The 21,351-nt window shown below is 42.5% G+C and overlaps 1 protein-coding gene across 21 annotated transcripts in view; it reads right to left on the reverse strand.

Moving 5' to 3' along the window:
* The window catches only part of LOC117229125 (uncharacterized), a 180,054-nt gene that overhangs the window by 36,044 nt on the left and 122,659 nt on the right, over positions 1–21,351 (reverse strand). For 15 of the 21 annotated variants that reach the window (XM_076523634.1, XM_076523640.1, XM_033485326.2 and 12 more), the window contains 9 exons: positions 17,839–17,975; positions 15,560–15,839; positions 14,303–14,423; positions 13,964–14,084; positions 12,296–12,393; positions 6,821–6,965; positions 5,219–5,312; positions 4,874–5,103; positions 2,626–2,704 (listed from right to left, as the gene is read on the reverse strand). In XM_076523634.1, the coding sequence (XP_076379749.1) occupies positions 2,626–2,704; positions 4,874–5,103; positions 5,219–5,312; positions 6,821–6,965; positions 12,296–12,393; positions 13,964–14,084; positions 14,303–14,423; positions 15,560–15,839; positions 17,839–17,975 (1,305 nt within the window). The remainder of the gene's footprint in view (positions 1–2,625; positions 2,705–4,873; positions 5,104–5,218; positions 5,313–6,820; positions 6,966–12,295; positions 12,394–13,963; positions 14,085–14,302; positions 14,424–15,559; positions 15,840–17,838; positions 17,976–21,351) is intronic. The other 6 variants (XM_033485317.2, XM_076523637.1, XM_076523638.1 and 3 more) reach the window with 5 other exon arrangements.

Genomic DNA, 21,351 nt, shown 5'->3' on the forward strand with positions numbered 1-21,351 from the left:
TAAAAAACGAGCAACAAGACTCGAACAAACGTATCTCCTCTTCCAAAATTCTCCATTTTTGTGGACAATCTGAGCGTCAGTTAGGGAGACATTACTGTATTAGTTCGAGCATCACTTTACAGTAATGTCTCCCTTATTGACGCTCAGATTGCGCACAAAATTTGACAATTTGGGAAGAGAAGATACGATTATTGGAGAGTCTTGCAGCTCGTTTTTATAGTTCTTGACAATTCGCAACTATGAGAACGAATCGCAGGACTCGAATAATTGTATCTACTCTTTCCAAATTGTCTATATTTGTGGACAATCTGAGCGTCAATTAGGGAGACATTACTGCACCCGTGAAAAATTGAATACAGTAATGTCTCCCTAACTGACGCTCAGATTGCGCACAAAATTGGACAATTTGGGAAGAGAAGATACGATTATTGGAGAGTCTTGCAGCTCGTTTTTATAGTTCTTGACAATTCGCAACTATGAGAACGAATCGCAGGACTCGAATAATTGTATCTACTCTTTCCGAATTGTCTATATTTGTGGACAATCTGAGCGTCAATTAGGGAGACATTACTGCACCCGTGAAAAATTGAATACAGTAATGTCTCCCTAACTGACGCTCAGATTGCGCACAAAATTGGACAATTTAGGAAGAGAAGATACGATTATTCGAAGGTCTTGCAGCTCGTTTTTATAGTTCTTGACAATTCGTAATTATAAAAACGAACCGCAAGGCTCGAATAATCGTATTTCCTCTTCCCAAATTCTCCATTTTTGTGGACAATCTGAGCGTCAGTTAGAGAGACATTACTGTACCAGCACAGGCGAGCGCCTAAATTTCAGCCGGCGGTGTACACACAAAATAGAACGTCTCTCCGCGTTCCCCGATAATCCGAAACCCCTTTGATCAGTCCGAATGAAATTTTGCAGAGTCATTCCCTAGGGCGCCGTTACAGTCTAGCATAAAAGACTGGACGCACTGACCCCTTCCCGTTCCTTCTCCACCCTTCCGCGACAAAAGGCAACGTCGCGGGACTCCGTCGCGGAGAATAAAAGGAGATTCGATTTCGCCCTATTCCGAAAGTAGGTAGACCCCTTAATTGTCGATAGAGACGGGGCTTGCTGGTCCGCACGGGGTGTGTCTATCTCGATACGCCTGCTGACTTCGAGTCTGCGGGGAGAGTGACCGTTCGATGACGAGGATGATGGCAACCGACCGATCGTGATCAGATAGAGAGAGAGAGAGAAAGAGAAGACTTGATGATGGAACGATGATGAAGATGAGTAGAATGCCGATGATGAGAGATGACGACGGTTCGTGGTTAGAGGTAGCGTGAGTCGTGACGCTCGCGTGATTTTCGCGAGCCGGAAGATCGTCGCAACATGAGAGAGAGGGAGAGAGAGAGAGAGACAGAGAGAGAGAGTGAGAGAGAGTGAGAGAGAGAGAAAAATAGAGAGAGAAAGAGAGAGAGAGGTGATGGTAGTCGGAGGGTCGAAGATGAAACGGGTTCACGTCTCGGTTATGGTTGGCGTTCGTAAAGACGCCTAAAGCTAAACGGGAGCCCGGCAAGATTGCTCGCCGCGGTCGCTGTCGGCGTCCGGCTCGATCCTCGCCGGACTCGGCGAAACGTGTCCGCCAGCTATGCTACTTTCGCGGCTCACGGAGGCCGTTCGGGGAATGGGGGAACAACATGTCGCAAAAAACTTTCTGTACGGCCAAACAATAGAGCTACTGGTTACTAGACTGGCAGAGACAGAGAGATAGGTACAGATCAATAAACATGAGTATCATGCATCTGCCTAAGAAACAAAATATTACGAAAATAAAGATAGTACAGTATACGTCCTTGGAACTCACGAGGACCAAGTTCGCTGAACTCGGTATATATATATATATATGATTAGTCTATTTTATTCCGTGTACTCGATTCGATAAATCTGACGGCGCTCGGGACACATCGAACAATTATTTGTCGACCGCGCAATCAAACTCGCGAAGACAGTTTTTTCTCATTCGATGGGGGAAGAACGATAGACGATCGTTCGAAGAGGTCTATCGAAGCGTGACAGGACTCGACGCGGGCAGGGTCCTCGAGGGTTCCAAGGCCAGCGACGAGTTTGGCAATTATACGTCCGGGACACACGCACCGCTCAAAGAATTGGAAACCGAGTCGTCGCCGCGGCTCTGTGAACTCTTTAGAAGCGGTGAATGTCTCACGCGACACGTTCCGAACAAGGTTGTTCGTGGTGACAGTGAAAAGTAGGTTATAGAACACGTTCGGCTTTCGAGGCCCACAAGAGCAAACAGAGCAGTCCAATAATAAATCGCATAGATACATATTTACACGAGACTTCTATACAAAAGAAACGGAAAATAATGTCCAACGTAAAAACGAACGAAAGGTGTACGGTAATTCAAGAAGATAACTGTCCAATCGACGATGCACGAAAATGCAAACGGGGGATTTGTTTCGTGGCGGAGATTACGAGCGCCAATCGATCTGGGGTTTCAGTAGGTTTTACGATCTCTTGGATGCTAAGATATAACAATAGTAAATCGACTGTTATCGAGACAGAGGGATGTCGAAAAAACGGGGATGTCGACGATGCTCGGTCGGGGCTACTTACTCGGTCGTGGATGCCTTTCAGGCTCACCGATCTTCTCCCTTTGATCCTTCTCTTTATCCTTCGGCTCTTTCTCTTTCTCCTGCGGGAATTCGATCCGGTGAAAGGTTTATCAGTCCGTGACACGGTTCACGGGTACGATCATAGTAAATATAGCTTTCATAGTAAATTACAGTTGCCTCGGAAAGCGCGTTGTTCGATCGAATAACGTTCTCACGTCCAATCGCTGGACTCGGATTTCATGCATTCGTGACAAGTTACGAATAAATGGAATACAAGATGTCAAAACACGTTTGAAAAATTTAGAGATACCGTCGCGTTATTTTTAACTCGTTAAAGTTATTGCGATGTTCCCATAATTTTTATTTTGCACAGAAATCCGCGATCTAGTTGTTGATCGTGTTTGCGAACATTTCGATTTGTCACCTGTTGCTCTCTGTGCAATTCATTCGCGTGTCCTGCAATAACAGTATCTGTTATGAAACACCGTTTAAACGTTCGACGGTAAAGCGTTTCGATTGTAATAAAATCGATGATAATCTTATGCCCCATGAAAAGCTGTTCCGTAATAGGTACTTTTACCTTAACCGCTTCGCTCTTACGGGCGTATTATGTCATTGCACCGATACTGCACGTACAAGGTCACAGACGAGATCTCTTGCTACGTAATGTTGCTTGTGCGGTGCCACGGACGCGTTATTTTGCGATGCAATGCCGCTCGTGCGGTGCCACGGACGCGTTATCCCGCGACACAGTACCGTTCGTGCGGTGCCACGGACGCTTTATCCCGCGACGCAATGCCGCTCGTGCGGTGCCACGGACGCGTTACCCGCGACGTAATGCCGCTCGCGCGGTGCCGCAGTCGAGTAAATACGTGCTTCTGTTTTTGCTCTGTCCGTGGCCACTTAGCTTGCTTCTATGTTGCGTCAATGGAACCAAATTTCTCCGAATTACAGCTCTCGGATTAAAGCGTGTTTACTCGCCTGTGGCACCGCGCGAACGGTATTGCACCGCGGGATAACACATCCGTGGCACCGCACAAGCGGCATTACGTCGCGAGATATCTCGTCTGCGACCTTATAAAAACAGTATCGTCGTCGCGACATAACACGTCAAAGAGAACGAAGCTGTTAACACCATGCCGTCCGCAGATCTTAGATATGATTCTTTTGTTTGACGCCGGCATAATAGCGTGGAAATTTTAGATTTAAAAAAAAATTTCGAAGATGGCGGTAACATGAATTCCTAAAATTAAGATAAGTCGTCCAAGAATTTTCGTGCTTAATTCTTAGTTAAATAAGCACAATGCTATAGTTAGTTTTCTGCCTTTTAACACCCAAGAAATATAGTTCAAATGTTATTTCAGTTTTTTAAAATGGCACCAAAGTGGTACCACCGGCATACAACAGATAGTTTTTGCATGGCACCAGCGTGGTGCCACCGGACGGCATAGTGTTAATCAGGTCCTCACAGTACTTCAATTTTGAAGCGACGTTGAAGGCAAACGCTTAACCCCTTGACATAGAAATAAAACGGAATTTGATGCGCCCGAAAAATACTATTTAATTTGCCTCGACTGAACAGTTACGTGCAAGCTGAGAAAGAGAATGTTTCATTTTGAAATTTGGATTACCGATTCGCGGATGCAACTTTGTTATTGGCACTGTCGAGAAGGTGGGAGGGTGGGGCGTCGCGAACATTGTAAACAAAGCAGAATCGACGAGCGAGTGAAGCAACTGAATAATATACTGCACGGCGTCCACCGAAAACAGCTGTTGACGAATTAGAGTCGTGAAAGTCTACAGTGACGCATGAAACGAATGACGACCCCAACTCGTCATTGTATGTCAAGGGATTAACTCTTTGCACTCGAGTGGCGACTCTGAGGCACCATTAAAAATACTTGTTCGCATTTCGAAATAATTCGCAGATTATCAGACTCGTTTATATTCTAAAAACTGTTGCCAATCCGAATGCTGTACGGACCACAAGACTCAGTTTCATGTGCATAAATTATAGTAAATTATATAACATGGAAATATTGCAGATCAAGAAAACAATTTCGGATTTAGACTTAAAATAGCTTCGAGTACGAAGGGTTAATACTTGAAAAATCTACAAACTCTGAAGTCGAAGACAATGGATCTTTATGAAAATTAGAACTGTGCAATTTATGATCGCGATTCCGAATCGTAGTAATTTGACTGGCGCTTTCCGAGGCAACTGCAGGTGTCACAGAAATCGACTCTACCTTCGCATCCTTGGTGACAGAGGGTGCACGCGGTGGCTGGCGTTTAGGCGATCTACGCTCGGTCACGCTCGGGCCAAGACTCTGGGAACGGCCAGTTCTGGGACTGTTCTTCGGGCTGGACTTCGTCTTAGGCTGCACTTCTTCGCGATGTTCTTTCGCGTCTTCGCGACGTCGTGGTATCACGGGCTCCAATTTCTCTCTCGTGGGAGAGGGAAGCAGTGCCCCATCTCCTGTCAAACATCGGTCGAGTCTTTTAATGTTCCTATCAGACCAGTTCCCGATTCCTACGATTCACTCTAATTATGTTCGCGGCGAATTAGTCGGTCGGTTCGATCGTTTACTCACCCACACCGGTTGTACGATCCAGATGGTGGCGGATCAAGAAATCCTTTCTTGCGCGAGCTATAGCTCTTTCGGTGTCCTGCGAAAGATCGATGACCTATAGAGTCACGCAATGTTTTCTATAGAGATTTGGTCAGTTGGTTAGCTTCACATAGGGTGTGCCAATTAGTAACGCATTATCTTCCATTAGGGAAACGTGTAATCGATAAAAAACAGCTGAAAATAATGATTTACCGATTGGCACGTTAAATAAATTCGGTTAGACAGTGCGAGACAATACTTAAACTACGATCGTAATTTACAATAAACGATCGAAGACGAGATTCGATCGTCGATTGAATTGTTAAATATGCTTGTTATTCCTTTGGTACAGAAGAAAAATTTACGGATGTTATGTAAATAATTCGAACAAGCGTGGCAAATTGCGTTATATTCGATCATGTTATCGCGTGGTTCGCTTCAGAATTATCAGGCCGTATAATGTATATATTAAAATTTTAATTTTAACCCTTAGCGCTCCGAAGGCTCCGCTGCGGAGCCAAATGTTTTTAGCATACGTTATCGTCGGCGTTAGCAATTGTTATCTGTAGTTAAAACGTGCTAAGTCTGTACCATTACGATTAAACCATTTTTTGACCTTTTCTATGGTTAGCAACATGGAGAAAAATAAATATTACGATGAGAATTTAGAGCCGAGCGATACCGAAGACGTATTTGATTTTCAAGAGTTAAAAGACATTGTGGAAGACAATGTTGGTTATGATTCTGACACTTCGAGTGGTAGTAGCGAAATTATGCTACCAAAGAGACGAAGAATGAGAATTATTGAAAGCGAAAGCGAAGATTCGTTACAAGACTTGGATGAATGGCGCGATGTTACGGAAGAATTACATTTTCCAGATAGAATACCTTTTAGTGTATTGCCACAGGTCATTGGACCACAAGTTCTTACAAGCATTGAACAGCTGATACAATATTTTAAATTATTTTTCACGGACGAATTGGTAAATGAAATTATAAAGGAAACCAACGATTACGCAGAAAATGTTCTAAACTTGAGAGAAATATCTGGTAACTCTATTTGGCAAAGCGAATACTGCGACGCTTGTCCAAGTAAACCCAGAATGCACATGGGAGATTGTTACCAAAGATATCGCACCATGGTGAATTACAAAATTTAAAATTTATCTTTTATTTACAATACGAAAATGTATATTTATAAAATAAATAAAATCAAATGCATTCGCAAGGACGTGTAATCTTTTCCGCTCAAAATAAGACTTCCTTTATCTCAGGCGCTCCGCTCCAAAAATGTGTCGGAGTTGCTGGTAGGCGGTACTCGAGAAACGCGCGGAGCGCTAAGGGTTAAGTTTATATTGTATAAAAAATTTATATTAATAATAAATTAAATTATATGTATTAATAAAATTTATATTATAATATATTATTAATATATTATTAATATAATATATATATATATATATATATATATATATATATATATATATATATTATAATTATAATATAATAATTTATATTATAAATGTATATTATATATATTAATTTTAATTTTATATTATAATGTTTAATTGGCGAATGCCGTACCGCTTTCGTATCATCCTGCAATATCCCATGCATGGGTCTAGCCTGCACCGATGACGGTCGACCCGCTGGAGGCATGGTCATCGCCGTGGAAACCGGCGCGACCTTCCTCGTGTTCTCCTTCTCCTTCTCCTCCTTCGTCACCGACCTAAACATGCAATCACTCGTCACCGCGGCTCTCCGATGCGGCCCATATGCGAAACCGCGTGGAAGAAATAAAACGCAGCTACGACAAAACCTGTGTGAAGGTTCGGAACGATTCCCTTGTTCGTCTCCGAAAATAGCTGTACATATAATAGACAGTACGCCGAAAGTATCATCGATCCTGTTCGTTCATTATCGAGCCGGAGTTAAATTGCCTAAAACGCGTGTCTGCACTTTATTGGATTTTTGTCTCAAACACAGAATGAAACTGCACGTAGTCGGATATTGGAAGCATTTGCTTCTCAGAATATTTTTCCAGCGGTTGGTAGTTGTTTGCCAATGTGTGCTGTAGTAGCAGAAAGCCGATGGATCTCGAGTAGAATGATAGTGCGATTAGATGGAAATCGATTGTTTCGTGTCAGAGAAATATTGGGAAGTAAATGTTTCAAGCGGAATGAGAATGGTGCCTGCAATTCCATTTTACTTCCATTTTAGCGTTAAACTGGGAAGTACGGTAAATTCCCCCTAAGTGACGCTCAACTTGTATACAAAAATGGACAATTTGGGAATAGGAGATATACGATTATTCGAGCCTCGCGGCTCGTTTTTATAGTTACTCTTTACAGTTACTTATCTCCTCCTTCCAACGATGATTTTTGTTTCCAAGCTGAGCGTCAATTAGGGACAACTTACTGTACATGTTTTAAGTAGAACGATACAGCAGCTGTTCGGACATCGTTATTTTTGTTTCAGAGTAATAATCGAAAGGTAAATGTTTCAAGGAGAACGAGACAGCGACTGATCAGGCATCGTTGTTTCTGATTCACAGTGAAGGTAGACGTTTTGAGTAGAATGAGGAACAGCTGTCAAGTCAGACACAGTTTCTACTATATTCTAGTAAAATTTCAATGCAAATCTTGCAAGTAGAATGACACTGCAGCTTGTCGGTCCAGCTACTTCTGTTTCAAGGAGAATGAGATAGCAACTGGTCAGGCATCGCTGTTTCTGATTCAAAGTGAAGGTAGACGTTTTGAGTAGAATGAGGAACAGCTGTCAAGTCAGACACAGTTTCTACTATATTCTAGTAAAATTTCAATGCAAATCTTGCAAGTAGAATGACACTGCAGCTTGTTGGTCCAGCTACTTCTGTTTCAAGGAGAGCGAGATAGCAACTGGTCAGGCATCGCTGTTTCTGATTCAAAGTGAAGGTAGACGTTTTGAGTAGAATGAGGAACAGCTGTCAAGTCAGACACAGTTTCTACTATATTCTAGTAAAATTTCAATGCAAATCTTCCAAGTAGCATGAGACTACAGCTTGTCGGTCCAGCTACTTCTGTTTCAAGGAGAACGAGACAGCGACTGATCAGGCATCGCTGTTTCTGATTCACAATGAAGGTAGACGTTTTGAGTAGAATGAGGAACAGCTGTCAAGTCAGACACAGTTTCTACTATATTCTAGTAAAATTTCAATGCAAATCTTGCAAGTAGAATGACACTGCAGCTTGTCGGTCCAGCTACTTCTGTTTCAAGGAGAACGAGACAGCAACTAGTCAGGCATCGCTGTTTCTGATTCAAAGTGAATGAGGAACAGCTGTCAAATCAAACACAATTTCTACTACATTCTAGTAAAATTTGAACGCAAATCTTGCAAGTACAATGAGACTGTAGCTTGTCGGTCCAGCTACTTCTGTTTCAAGGTTAAATCGAAAGGTGAGAAGCTTTTAGTAGAGCGAACCCCTAACTACTCGGACACGGCACTACTGTTGAATTTAAACAGGGTTAAATTTCGAGCAAGTTGAACATAATTGACCGTACATTCATTATAAAAGTAGTTTCAAGTGGAATGAAACCGTAATTAGTCAGACCCCGCCGGTAACTTCGTCGTCGTTTATATAACTCGGTTATAAATATGCATCGATGTGATATTAGGGTGCTGGGTAGCAGGTTTAAGTAGAACGGTACTGCGTCTAGTCAGACAGCAGCATATTATTCCGGCATTGCGCGAGCACATGTTAATTTCGCCTACGTCAAGCTTTGGTAACTGACAGCACATTAATTATAAATATTCATGAATGCGATATTAGAGAGTAAATGGTGTCGAGTAGAATGAGCCTGTACATAGTCGGGCATGGCTTTGCTGTTCACAACGAGCCCGTGCTAATTTATCGGCGTTGAACGTCCGCAACCATAATTGTAGACACAATCGTCGATTTTCGCTCGCGGAGAATACAGTAATGTCTCTTTAATTGACGCTCGGATTGTCCAGAAAAATGGACAATTTTGGAAGAGGAGATACGATTGTTCGAGCCTCTTGCAGCTCGTTTTTATAACTGTTGAAAATCGGTAACTATAAAAACGAGTCGCAAGGCTCGAATTCGCAAGACTCCTCTTCCCAAATTGTGCATTTCTGTGGACAATCTGAGCGTCTGTACTGTAGATCTAAAGTACAGTAATGTCTCCCGTACTAAATAAATAAATCAATAAATTGTTAATGACATACGAACCTAGAGCTATTATATACGCTTTTCTAATTTAGTAAACACCGACAAAAGCACAAACAATCTCAACTGCACAAGATGGCCCCTTTGGTTTCTATCTGCAGACAACTTGCAAGGTATTTGTTTTGACATTTCAGATTGATGGTGCTCTGCCAACCGTCGTCAATATTGTTATTGATTATTTCAGAGGCATTATACAGGGTGTCCCAAAAAGGTCTCGCAATCTGGGAGAGAATGGTTCCTGCGGTGAATTGAAGCAACTTTTTCCTTTGCAAAAATGCGATCCGCGGCTTCTTTTACGAGTTATTAGCGAAAAACGGTGGCCAATGAGAGGCGAGCTCGGCCGGCGCGCGGCGGCCCAGCCAACGAGCACACGGAGCTCGGTTCCGCTCATTGGCTCGGCCGTCTCGCGCCAACCGATCTCGCGTTCTCTCATTGGTCACCGTTTTTCGTTGCTAACTCGTAAACGAAGCCGCGGATCGCATTTTCGCAAAGGAAAAAGTTGCTTCAAATCACCTCAGGAACCATTCTCTCCCAGACTGCGAGACATTTTTGGGGCAACGTGTATATAATTAAGACGTATACATCATTTTGTGAAAAAAACTAAAACTATTTGGTAAAATATGGATATATTAGCTCGTGACTTGAAAGTTCCTTGGCAAACCGTAGAGGGTTAACCGCAAAAACCGCGCGGATGTAACGTTAACGAGTAAACATTCGAAGTAGCAGGAGACCACCGCGTACAGTCGGCCACAGTTCGTTCCCGCAACGGCGAGAGTCAATGTTAATTCTGCCGACGTTCCCGTGACCGACGGTACAATTATAAACGCTCGTGAATAGAACATCGGAGGGCGGAACGGTTCGAGTAGAACGAATCTATACAATGTCGGCCATAGTTAGCAGCGCGTCGCGCAGGCTCGCGTTAATTTCGCCGACGCCGTACACGCCGCCGAGCCGGTAGCCTAACTGCACACCGATCGTAAATGCGCGCGACAGTAATATTACAGAGTAAATACCGGCGCGGGTATTTAGTTTCGAAACTCTACGAGAGAAACGAGCATAACTTTGTTGCCTGCGGGCTACCAGCCCGAAGTAGTTACAGCTGCGCATTGTCGGGCAACATGTCGTACTGCAGCCGGCTGCATCCACTCCCGCAGATACACCGTTTGCGAAAGTGATCGGCAACCTCGATTATGGTACATCGTGCCGCCTCCAACTACACGCCGCTACCGGCTCCTCGTTCGCGGATCAATTAAAAATCATTAACTGGGCAAAGCCTCCGGGATAGCAATTACTCACCAGCGACTCTGTCTGTCGTGGACTGCGGATATTACGGGTCTACGACGAACAACGGGTAGATGCAAGAAAGATAGACACATGTAGAGTATTCCAGAAAATCGGTACGCTACTTTTTAGCGATTAGAATTGTTCCGAGAATAAAGGCATTTACGTCTGGCCTCGTTTAAATATAGAAGTCACAGTTAATGAGTCGTTGATTTTTTTTTTAAATGACGAATTGCACCTTGAACGAACAAATCAACGCGGTCGAGTTATCTTTTTTTTTTGATTACTAATCTCAGGGGTGGACAAACTTTTGATTACTGCGGGTGAGAGAGAGCCCTGCTTTTTTTAAATTATAGGCGGCGGTCTATTAACCCTTTGCAGTCGGAGTTCTATTTTAATTCGAAATCCAAATGATGCTTTCTGATCTGCAGTATTTTTATTTTATATGATTCAGTGCAGTTTGCAATTGTGCCTATTGGCAAGTACAATAATTGCAATTTTAACAATTTTTTTAAATACAACGAATCTGATACTGTTACAATTATTGAATGAAAAGTGGTATAACAATTTTTAGTGGCGCCTCAGACTCGCCGCTCGAGTGCAAAGGGTTAACCCTTTGCGCTCGAAGCCATTTTAACTGTAAATCTAAATTAACTTTTCCGACTTATGGTATCTCCATTTTATACGACAAAGTCCATTTCATGCATGTAAAATTGTGTCTTGTGACTCGTACAACAGTTAGACTTTTAGCAATATTTTATATCTAGGCGTTGATAATGTAGAAATTATCTTGGAACGTGACGTAAGAATTTTAGTGGTGCATCAGAGTCACCACTCGAGTGCAAAGGGTTAACATTGCATGTTTTAAGTGATCGTAAGAAAAACAGTAATTTAAAGCCAAAGATAAGTTTAAATTAAAAATAAATACAAATAATATCAGGCGACTAGGAATATTTACCGGTCGACCGCGGTCGACGCTTTGGCCACCCCTGATCTAGAGCGTAGATTTTACGCATTCATGGCTAACATAGACAGGTGGAACATAAAACTGAAAACATTGAAAGAAACTACGAATGTTGATGCATTGTTTCTAACTTGTTAATACAATAATGTCTCTCTAATCGACGCTCAGATTGTCCACAGAAATGGACAATTTGGGAAGAGGAGATGCGATTATTCGAGCTTCGCAGTATGCTTTTATAGTCACGAATTGTCAAAGATTATAAAGATGAGCTTCGAGGCTCGAATAATCGTGTCCCCTCTTCCCAAATTGTCCATTTTTGTGCACACAATCTGAGCATCAGTATTTTCCAAATATTTGGAATTATCGATGTCTTGCAGTGGATGCAGCGAATCGCATTGCAGAAACAGCGGAATCGATGCGCAGTCAATAATTTCGAATCGATCCTAAGGAAAGGGTGTAAAATTATTTTTCTAATCTATGGTCTATAAATGTTAACGAAACGAAACACCGTGGTACAGGGAGCATCTCTGACTAAGATCGGCAGCGTGAACACGCAAACATTGACGGAGTTTATTATAGTGTACTGGCCTGGCTAGGGACAGCGCGTTGAGAGCGTGGTTACTGGAGACTCGTTTCCACAGCGAAGCTTCGTCCTCGGCTGCCAGACCGCAACCCCAGTCGCGATGCTAATGTACAAATCAGAACGAGTCATTCTGTTGCTTTCGCACGCACCGTGTCTAATCTAAACTCGCGACACTAACAACGCACACACTATATCGGGGGATTAGCCACAGAGAGCATGCTTTGGAAGACACAAACCGGACACTTTCACCAGAGAGAAAGGGAACTATTCATGCACTTGTCGAGAGAGTCGTGGAGATCCTCCGATTTTCCTCCCTCGGACCGTTTCGGACGATCTTGAACGAATCCGTGTGAGACCGATTAGGTGTTTCGGCGGATGATTCGACTTCGGATGAAGGTATGTACAGTGGAGCGAAAACTGTCGATGAACCGTGGACGAACGCATGCAAACAACCAGCTTCGAATCTCGAGACGGTTTTGTGTGTTTTTTGCGTGTGGAGAATTTCGAATGTTGCGGACTCAATGAAAACCGACGTCTTTGTCTCTTTGTAACGTTGATCTCTGCCGAGTCGAGGTATCTCCTGTTAATTTTGCGATAAATAAATGTCTCGCAATCCGAAAGTGGCGGGTTCTTCAGGTCATTTGAAGCAACTTCTTCCTTTACAAACATGTTCTCCGAGGCACCGTTAACGAGTTATTAACGGAAAACAGTGACCAATGAGAGGCGAGATCAGCTGCCGCGAGGTGGCCGAGCCAACGGCGCTAGCGGTCGAGCGGTCGAATCCCAGCTCAGATCCCGTACTCAATTCTTATTGGTCACCGTTTTTCGTTAATAATTCGTAAACAAACCCGTGGATTGCATTTGCGCTAAGGAAAAATTTACTTCAAATGACTTCAGGGATCTCCCATTTTCGGATTGCGAGACATTTTTGGGACACCCTGCATATTTATATATTCGCTATATTCTTATAGCGAAGTTGGAAATGGGTGCACTAAATTCACGCTTAATATTGAAAAATATCCATCGATTATATTTCCAAATTTCCAAATATCTATATTTTATATTTCCAAACGAAATACAGTAAATTTTCTCCAATTCTCCCTCGGCTTGTAAACAAAGATGGACAATTTGGCTGTTGACCGATCGTCAACAACTATAAAAACGAGCCGTAAAGCTGGAACAATCGTAGCTCCACTTCTCAAATTACCCATTTTCGTTTCCAAGTTGATCGTCAATTAGGAAGAATTTTCTGTATTTCAATATTCGCACTAACTGTGCAGAACAAATGCAACATAGTCTGTTTTTTGAAGGAATTTAAATCAACGAAGCGGTTTTAGAGCAAGGAACTGAAAATACCGCGACGATCGACAGAACCGATCAGAGACGTTAATGTCCACTGAATCCACACGTGTCTAAACGAAGGTACGCTTTTGTACAGTCCGTGAAAAGAGTTCCGGCGTGACGTAGTTCGAAGGAGTAAAAACAGACAACGAGTATAACACACACACAAAGAGAGAGAGAGAGAGAGAGAGAGAGAGAGAGAGAGAGAGAGAGAGAGCGAATTAGAATAGGGGATGGAGAGAAAAAAAAAGAACGGAGGGAAGTACAGATATATCCAGCGAGTCGGAAGAATCGCGACGTATCGCGTCTCTCGATCCCGTGATCGGATTTACCTTGTACTCGTCAGCGAGTCGCCTAAGCTCGATCACCTCCGAGGTGGGGAACGGTTTTTCTTGCGGTTTGCTCGTGCCTTTATCGTCTGCTATCCTTACGGTTCTACCTGATTTTTTACCCCTGCAAAGAATCAGTTTTGTGGTTTGCCGGCGCTGATAAAGTGTAGACAGAATCGGCGGTTTCATGTCACGACGCGGCTTCACACCGATTTCTTTTCTAGGTAGGATCAGTCGTAGGTGCTTTTTTGGTTCTTCCCTTTTCGAACGCGGTGTTCTAACTAGGCTACGCACGGTGTTCTATGTTAAAACTGTGTTTATGGGGCGTCTTGATTCTCTGACCTGAAAGCTATTTTCAAATCCGGCATCTCTTCCTCGCGCTCGTCGCCCTCCGGCACCACGCCGTCGATGATGTCCATACCGGTGCCGCCGACCAGGGGCTCCAGCTCCGATGCCTGCACCCCTGCAAATCGTTGTGTACTTTGTAAAACAAGTCCCGGAACAATTGGTTGTGCAATATTGAATTCTTCGAACCGTGTGTCACGGCTTCCGATTGGAATAAAGTTCAGGTTATTTGGGATACCAAAATGGCTTCTTTGTTCTAAGATTAAGTCTGCAGCTGCACGAACTGAACTTCGCCAGGAATTGCAGCAGCAGAATCTATCTACATCGTACATCTATCGACGAATCTACGGTTACGTAGATCACACTCTGTTCTTATTTTGAAGAGAAAGCAAAGCGTAAGATGTTTCTATCTAAAGGGATAAATTGCGAATTGCTCCTAGTGGCAAGAAGGAGCAAAGTGCAAACTGTCCTTATTGGGAGAAAGGAACAAATTGCAACGAGGAAACAAAGTGCAATCTATGCGGGGAGATACATTTGGAAATTTCGAACATTCGCAGACCATCTCCGTTCTTGACTGCGAGGATGATACATAATAAATGAACTGCGGATCAAAATAAAAATTGTCTTAATCAATTATAAGAAACAGAAGCTGAATAAAGGTATAATTCTTTTCAAAATATAATTTATATGTAAAATATTATTGAAATTATGTATAATATTAATATATATTACATATAAATTATTATTTCAATTACATATAATATTAATATATGTATATTATATATTATATGTAATTGAAATAATTATAATTATTATTGAAATTACATATAATATTATTGTATATTATTATTATATATATTATTATATATATTATTATATTATTATTATATATATTATTATATTATTATTATATATATTATTATATATATTATTATATTATTATTATATATATTATTATATATATTATTATATATATTATTATATGTATTATTATATATTATTGTAATTGAAATAATAATAATAATTATTGAAATTATTAAATTCTTCTAATGACTTTATCGTTCGATACCTCAGCTAGTTAATGTTAGGATAAAGACACGAAATCCGCAGTCTAATAATTGTTCGAACAACTACCGTTCCATCACTTCCGTTACAAGCGTCTATATATTCTCAATAATTGTAAAATAATAGACCAGTCGATCCGCCATGCTGGTTTAGCGTTAATCCTCTGAGCGCATGGTATAGATAGCGTACCATCGCGCTTGTGATCGACATCCCCGGGTCGTTTCTTGTGAACCGGAGCAGGCCCCGTCGGCGCGATACCCTGTTTCAGTGCCCCCATGCTGAGGGACTTCCTGGGTGGTCCTGTCGTGCTTGCTGCTCCCCCTGCGGCAGTGACTCCCGGTGCCACTACCTCCCCATTTGTCAGTTGGGGTCGTCTAGGCCAGGCGAACTGCAACCGATACTCGGTGCTGATCCGTGATATCGCTTTGCTCAGCTGACTCGGTGGCAAGGCCGATTGCGCTGTCACTTCCTGCGGAAAGAAACTCGATTACCCAGTGAACGAGCTAGAAATAGGAAGTCAGAGTGCACGGTTGACACCTAGATTGCACCTGATTTGCGAGTCTTGATCGACGAGTTCCACCGATAACACTGCAAGTACTCTTCTTTCTAATATAGGAAGTGACTCGACGTATTCGGACTATTCGTCGCTATCGTATATGTATACAGGGTGTCTCGGTAACTACTCTGTTACAAAGCGATATCTCCATTATCGTTAACGATACGCGGAAATGCTCGAGGAACAAATTGTTTGGTTCGAAGGGACGCGTGTCTAAAAGTTTCTTTATTTTTCGTACCCGAGGTCACACGAAGGTCATGGTATTACAGGTTATTAGATTCGTCTTGATCTTAGCTATCATGGTACATTGATAGAAATATGTGATCCCATTTGAAAAAATATCGATGACCTTGAAATCTCAAAAAATATGACCTTTACAAAAAAATGATTCCCACCAAAACATGTCTCCCTTCGAACCAAACAATTTGTTCCTCAAGCATTTCCACGTATCGTTAACGATAATGGAGATATCGCTTTGTAACAGAGTTACTGAGACATCCTGTACACTGTTAATTCTCTCTAATTGATGCTCAGATTATATACATAAAAATGGACAAGGAGATACGATTACTCGAGCCTGTTTCGAGCTTGTTTTTGTAGTTGTTGACGATCGGTGTCTACAAAAACGAGCCACGAGGCTCGAGTAATCGTATCTCCTTGTCCACTTTTGTGTACAATCTGGAGCGTCAATTAGAGAGAATTTACTGTACAGGATGTTACAAAAATGTCTCGCAATCCGAAATAGGCAGTTCCTGAGGCGATTTGAAGCAACTTTTTCCTTTGCGAAAATGCGATCCGCGGCTTCGTTTACGAGTTATTAACGAAAAACGGTGACCAATGAGAGGCAAGAGACGGCTGAGCCAATCAGCGGAACTGAGCGTCGTGCGCTCGTTGGCTCGACCGCCTCGCGCCAGCTGAGCTGGGGATTCGACCGCTCGGCCGCCCCGCGCCAGCTGAGCTGGGATTCGACCGCCTCGACCGCTGGCGCCGTTGGCTCGGCCGCCTCGCGCCAGCCAAGCTCACTTCTTGACGAAAAACAAATGAGAGGCGAGCTCGGCTGGCGCGAGGCGGCGGACCCAATAAGCGGAACCGAGCTTCGCGCGCTCGTTGGCTCGGCCGCTTTACGTCAGCCGAGCTCGCCTCTCATTGATCAGCGTTTTTCGTTAATAACTCGTAAACGAAGCCGCGGATTGCATTTTCGCTAAGGAAAAAGTTACTTCAAACGACCTCAGCTACCTACATTTCTTATTGCGAGACATTTTTGGGACATCCTGTATATCTATTTCTCGGTATGTTATTTGTTATTATTATTTATTACGACCCTCGCCTTTCGGCTTAGAATCGCTCCCTGTGTTAAAACTATTTATTTACATTATTCTTCTGATGTTTAAATCCACTCATTTGTATATTCCAATGTCCAACCCTTGTGTACAACCGGGTACCTTGGTATTCTATGTTTCCTTCAGTAATTTTTAGCAATTCTAGACAAAATATCGCAAAACCGACTCGATCAATGTTTCGCGAAAGAAAGTTTATTAATATAAACTATCTATAAACTATAACATAAACTATATAATATATATATTATATATATAAAATATCTGTAATAACTACGCTGCAAATATTGTGGACATTTTGGTTGTACACACAGGGGTTAAGCGGACGAAAACGAATCCAGTGTAAAAGCATAAAAATACACAGTTCTGCTGTTGTTCTGTGGAGAAGGGTGAAAGTAGGATGTACATATTCGTTGATGTATCAGCACGGTATATCGATACACGAATCTGTGCAAATTCGAACGAGTGAAATGCTACAAGCAAGCTTAACAATCTCTTGCACGTTGCCCGTCGAACTTCGAACCCTTTGCGAACCGTTCGAGGATCAGTAGTTCGAGCAGTCCGTTCACACGTACCCGGACTTTGTCAGCTACGACGTTCGAATCGACGGCGTCGATGCCACCTCCATCGGCCGCCGTGATGAACTCGTGCGTCTTGTACGCGAGCTCCGGGCATTTCTTTCGTCTGGGCAACGGTGGTTCCAAGGTGGGTCCTGAAACGACGACGTTGATTCGTTGAAAGGATCGTCCGTGAGTCGACCGGGTAGATCCGCCGCGTTTCTCCGCGCCCTCCCCGCCCTCTCGACCCTCTGTTCCGCCGTCGCGATCGAACCTTTTTCTTTTTCTTTTCCTCCCGTCGCGACTCCCGATCGCTTTTTCTTACGCTCAACGAGGCTCCGAAGCGTTCGAGAGACGTGTTCACGACGACGGTTCGTTTCGCGGCGTGCCAATCGATTTCTCTTAACGAAGGCTAATTAATAACGGTCGAGAGGGAGCGAGTACACGTACGTACGCGCGCGCGCGCGCGCGAGCTCGCGCGTCTCGTCGCAATAAAAGAACAAAAAGAAAGACAAAGATAAAGAGAGATAAAGGAACATAGAGATAGAGAACATGTGAGCGAACTTCTTCTCCAGGTGCACAAAGCACGTAGAACAAGCGGAAGCTGCTACAAATCGTTCGCACACGTAAACAAATCGCATTCCCTCTAGAAGAAGAAGTAGAAGAAGAAGAAGAAGAAGAAGAAAAAGAAACAGAAGAAGAATCTTAAGAAGCGATAGAAAGTATACAGGCAACATTCTTCTCTACAAACCGTGCTCTGCTTTAGCCCTTTTTCTCTCTCTCATTCTCACGTTTTTTACACACACACACACACACACACACACACACACACACACACACACACACTCTTTCTCACTCTCTTTCTCTCATATTCGTTTCCTCTCTGTTCGGTATTCATTTCTACGTGATACCTGGAACCGGAAGCGATCTCTTTTCGCTCGGACGCAAGATCGCTGAAAGACGATTAAGCGGCGAAAGCGAAAAGCGTCTCGAGAGGGAGAGTCCAAGTTTCGCGGAAATGGTTCCTTTGTAGCGAGGAACATAATGGGGACTCGACTCGCCGAGAACTTCTTCTTTTTCCGCCGACACGGCCTCGTCGCCGCGTTTACGCTAACGCCGTTGACAATCGCCATGGACGCTCTCGGGGCTCTTTCGTCGGAGCCACTCGACTGGTATTCGTTTAGCAGTTCGCCCGGAGAACTGATCGCCCAGAGAAATTGGCTGCGGTTTGTCCCGCTGCCTGTGCGATATAGTGTTTCAGCTACTTCGGTCTCTTTCTCAAGTGCAAAGTACATGCCGAGATCGTATCATCGTTTGAACACGCGATCGTTCAACGTTGAAGCGCATTTACTGTTTTTTTATGAACATTGTGCAACGCTTTCATTGTCGTGTCATACGTGCGTAGATAACGGAATTGTTTAATCAGATTTGCAAATTAATTTGTACGCCAATCCATTGTACAGGGTGTTCTAAAATTATGGTATTTCCGAGAAATGAGAGATTCCTGAGGTGATTTGAAGCAACTTCTTCCTTTACAAAAATTTTCTCCGAGGCATCGTCAACGAATTATCCATGAAAAACGCTGACCAATGAGGGGCTAGTTCGCTCGGCGCTAGGCGGAACCGAGCACCGTGCGCTCGTTGGCTCGGCCACCGCGCGCCAGCCAAGCTCGCTTCCCATTGGCCACTGTTTTTCGTTAATAACTCGTAAACGAAGCGATGGATTGCATTTTCGCTGAGGAAAAAGTTACTTCAAATAACCTCGGGAACCTCTCATTTCCGGGAAGTACCATAATTTTGGGATACCCTACATATTCCTAATTTTATTAGAATCCGTAAAACACACAAATGTTGAAAACGCGACTGATGGCTCGCAACTTAACTTCTTCATTTTAATTTGTTTGAGTAAAATATTTTAATTTTATGCAATTTTTTGGGCGGTTGGCAATCAAAGTTTCAATGGTTTCCAATTGCTGTACTAGTTGAACAATTTTTATTTCTGTATTTATAATTGAACAATTTTTATTTCTATATTTATGATTGAACAATTTTCATTTCTGTATTTATGATTGAACAATTTTCATTTCTATATTTACGATTGAACAATTTTCATTTCTATATTTATAATTGAACAATTTTCATTTCTATATTTATGATTGAACAATTTTCATTTCTACATTTACGAATGAACAATTTTCATTTCTACATTTACGAATGAACAATTTTTATTTCTATATTTACGATTGAACGATTTTTACTTCTAGATTGATATTAAACCCTGACCTCGTTTCAACGCCCGAAGCATCTTATGTTCGCATCGTTCATTTCCCTATAACGCGAGAATCAGATTCGTAAAACCCTCTACAAGAATGCAGACCTTATCTTCCGATAAAAATAAAAGGAACATAATATTCTACATAAAAATGCATAAGAATCGGCAGTCTAGTCGCCGTCTATAGAATAAAGTTTTATTGTCCTCGTCGATTGCTGACAAAAAAGCACCAGTTCCCCGGGAAATTTACAGTGCAATCTCCTGCGCGATCATTAAAGAGTGCCATAAAACGTGTCTCGTATTGCCAAAGGTCAATTCGGCGCCAGCGATGGCCTGCATCATGCTCGACAACGTCCTGCAGTGGAACGTGTCTAGTCAGACGTTCCGAAGAACTAGGCATTAAGATCAAAGAAACGTTAATCTTTCTCTAAGTAGACTGCGGATTTGTAGCAAATATTGGGTTGGCAACTAAGTAATTGTCGATTTCAGTTATAGATGTCTTTCACTCCCATTTTTATGATATCCGTAAATGTTATATTATAAAATTATTATTATTATTATTATCATTATGTTATTTTTTATTATCCGTGAATGTTAGCAACTGGACAAATTGAATGCAGCGGTTAAGGAAAAGCGACCAGAATTGGTCAATCGTAAAGGTGTCATTTTTCAGCAGGACAATGCTAGGCCGCACACGTCTTTGTCCACCCGGCAAAAATTGATGGATATTGGTTGGGAATTGATGTTACACCCACCATATAGCCCTGATCTCGCGCCATCGGATTACCACTTATTTCGATCCCTGGACAACTCCCTTCGTGGTAAAACTTTTAACGACGATGACGCTGTGAAATCTCACTTAACTCAGTTTTTGGCCGAAAAGGATCAGACTTTCTACGAGCGTGGAATTTTCAAGTTGTCGGAGAGATGGCAAAAGGTCATCGAACAAAATGGAAAATACATTACAGATTCAACTTCGTTCCAAGTAAAAAAATTTTTTATTTCATTGAACAAATTGGCAATTACTTAGTTGTCAACCCAATAGAATGAACGCAAAGTATCGGCGCACAGTTGTCTGGCCAAGCAACGTTCCATGGTCGAAATTTTAATTTTTTCAGTTGATTACATCGAAAAAGTTTGCCAAGCAACATTCCACGGTCGAAATTTTAATTTTTTCAGTTGATTATATCGAAAAAGTTTGCCAAGCAACATTCCACGGTCGAAATTTTAATTTTTTCAGTTGATTATATCGAAAAAGTT

Source organism: Megalopta genalis, chromosome 7 (assembly GCF_051020955.1).
Source record: "Megalopta genalis isolate 19385.01 chromosome 7, iyMegGena1_principal, whole genome shotgun sequence".
Lineage (NCBI taxonomy): Eukaryota > Metazoa > Arthropoda > Insecta > Hymenoptera > Halictidae > Megalopta > Megalopta genalis.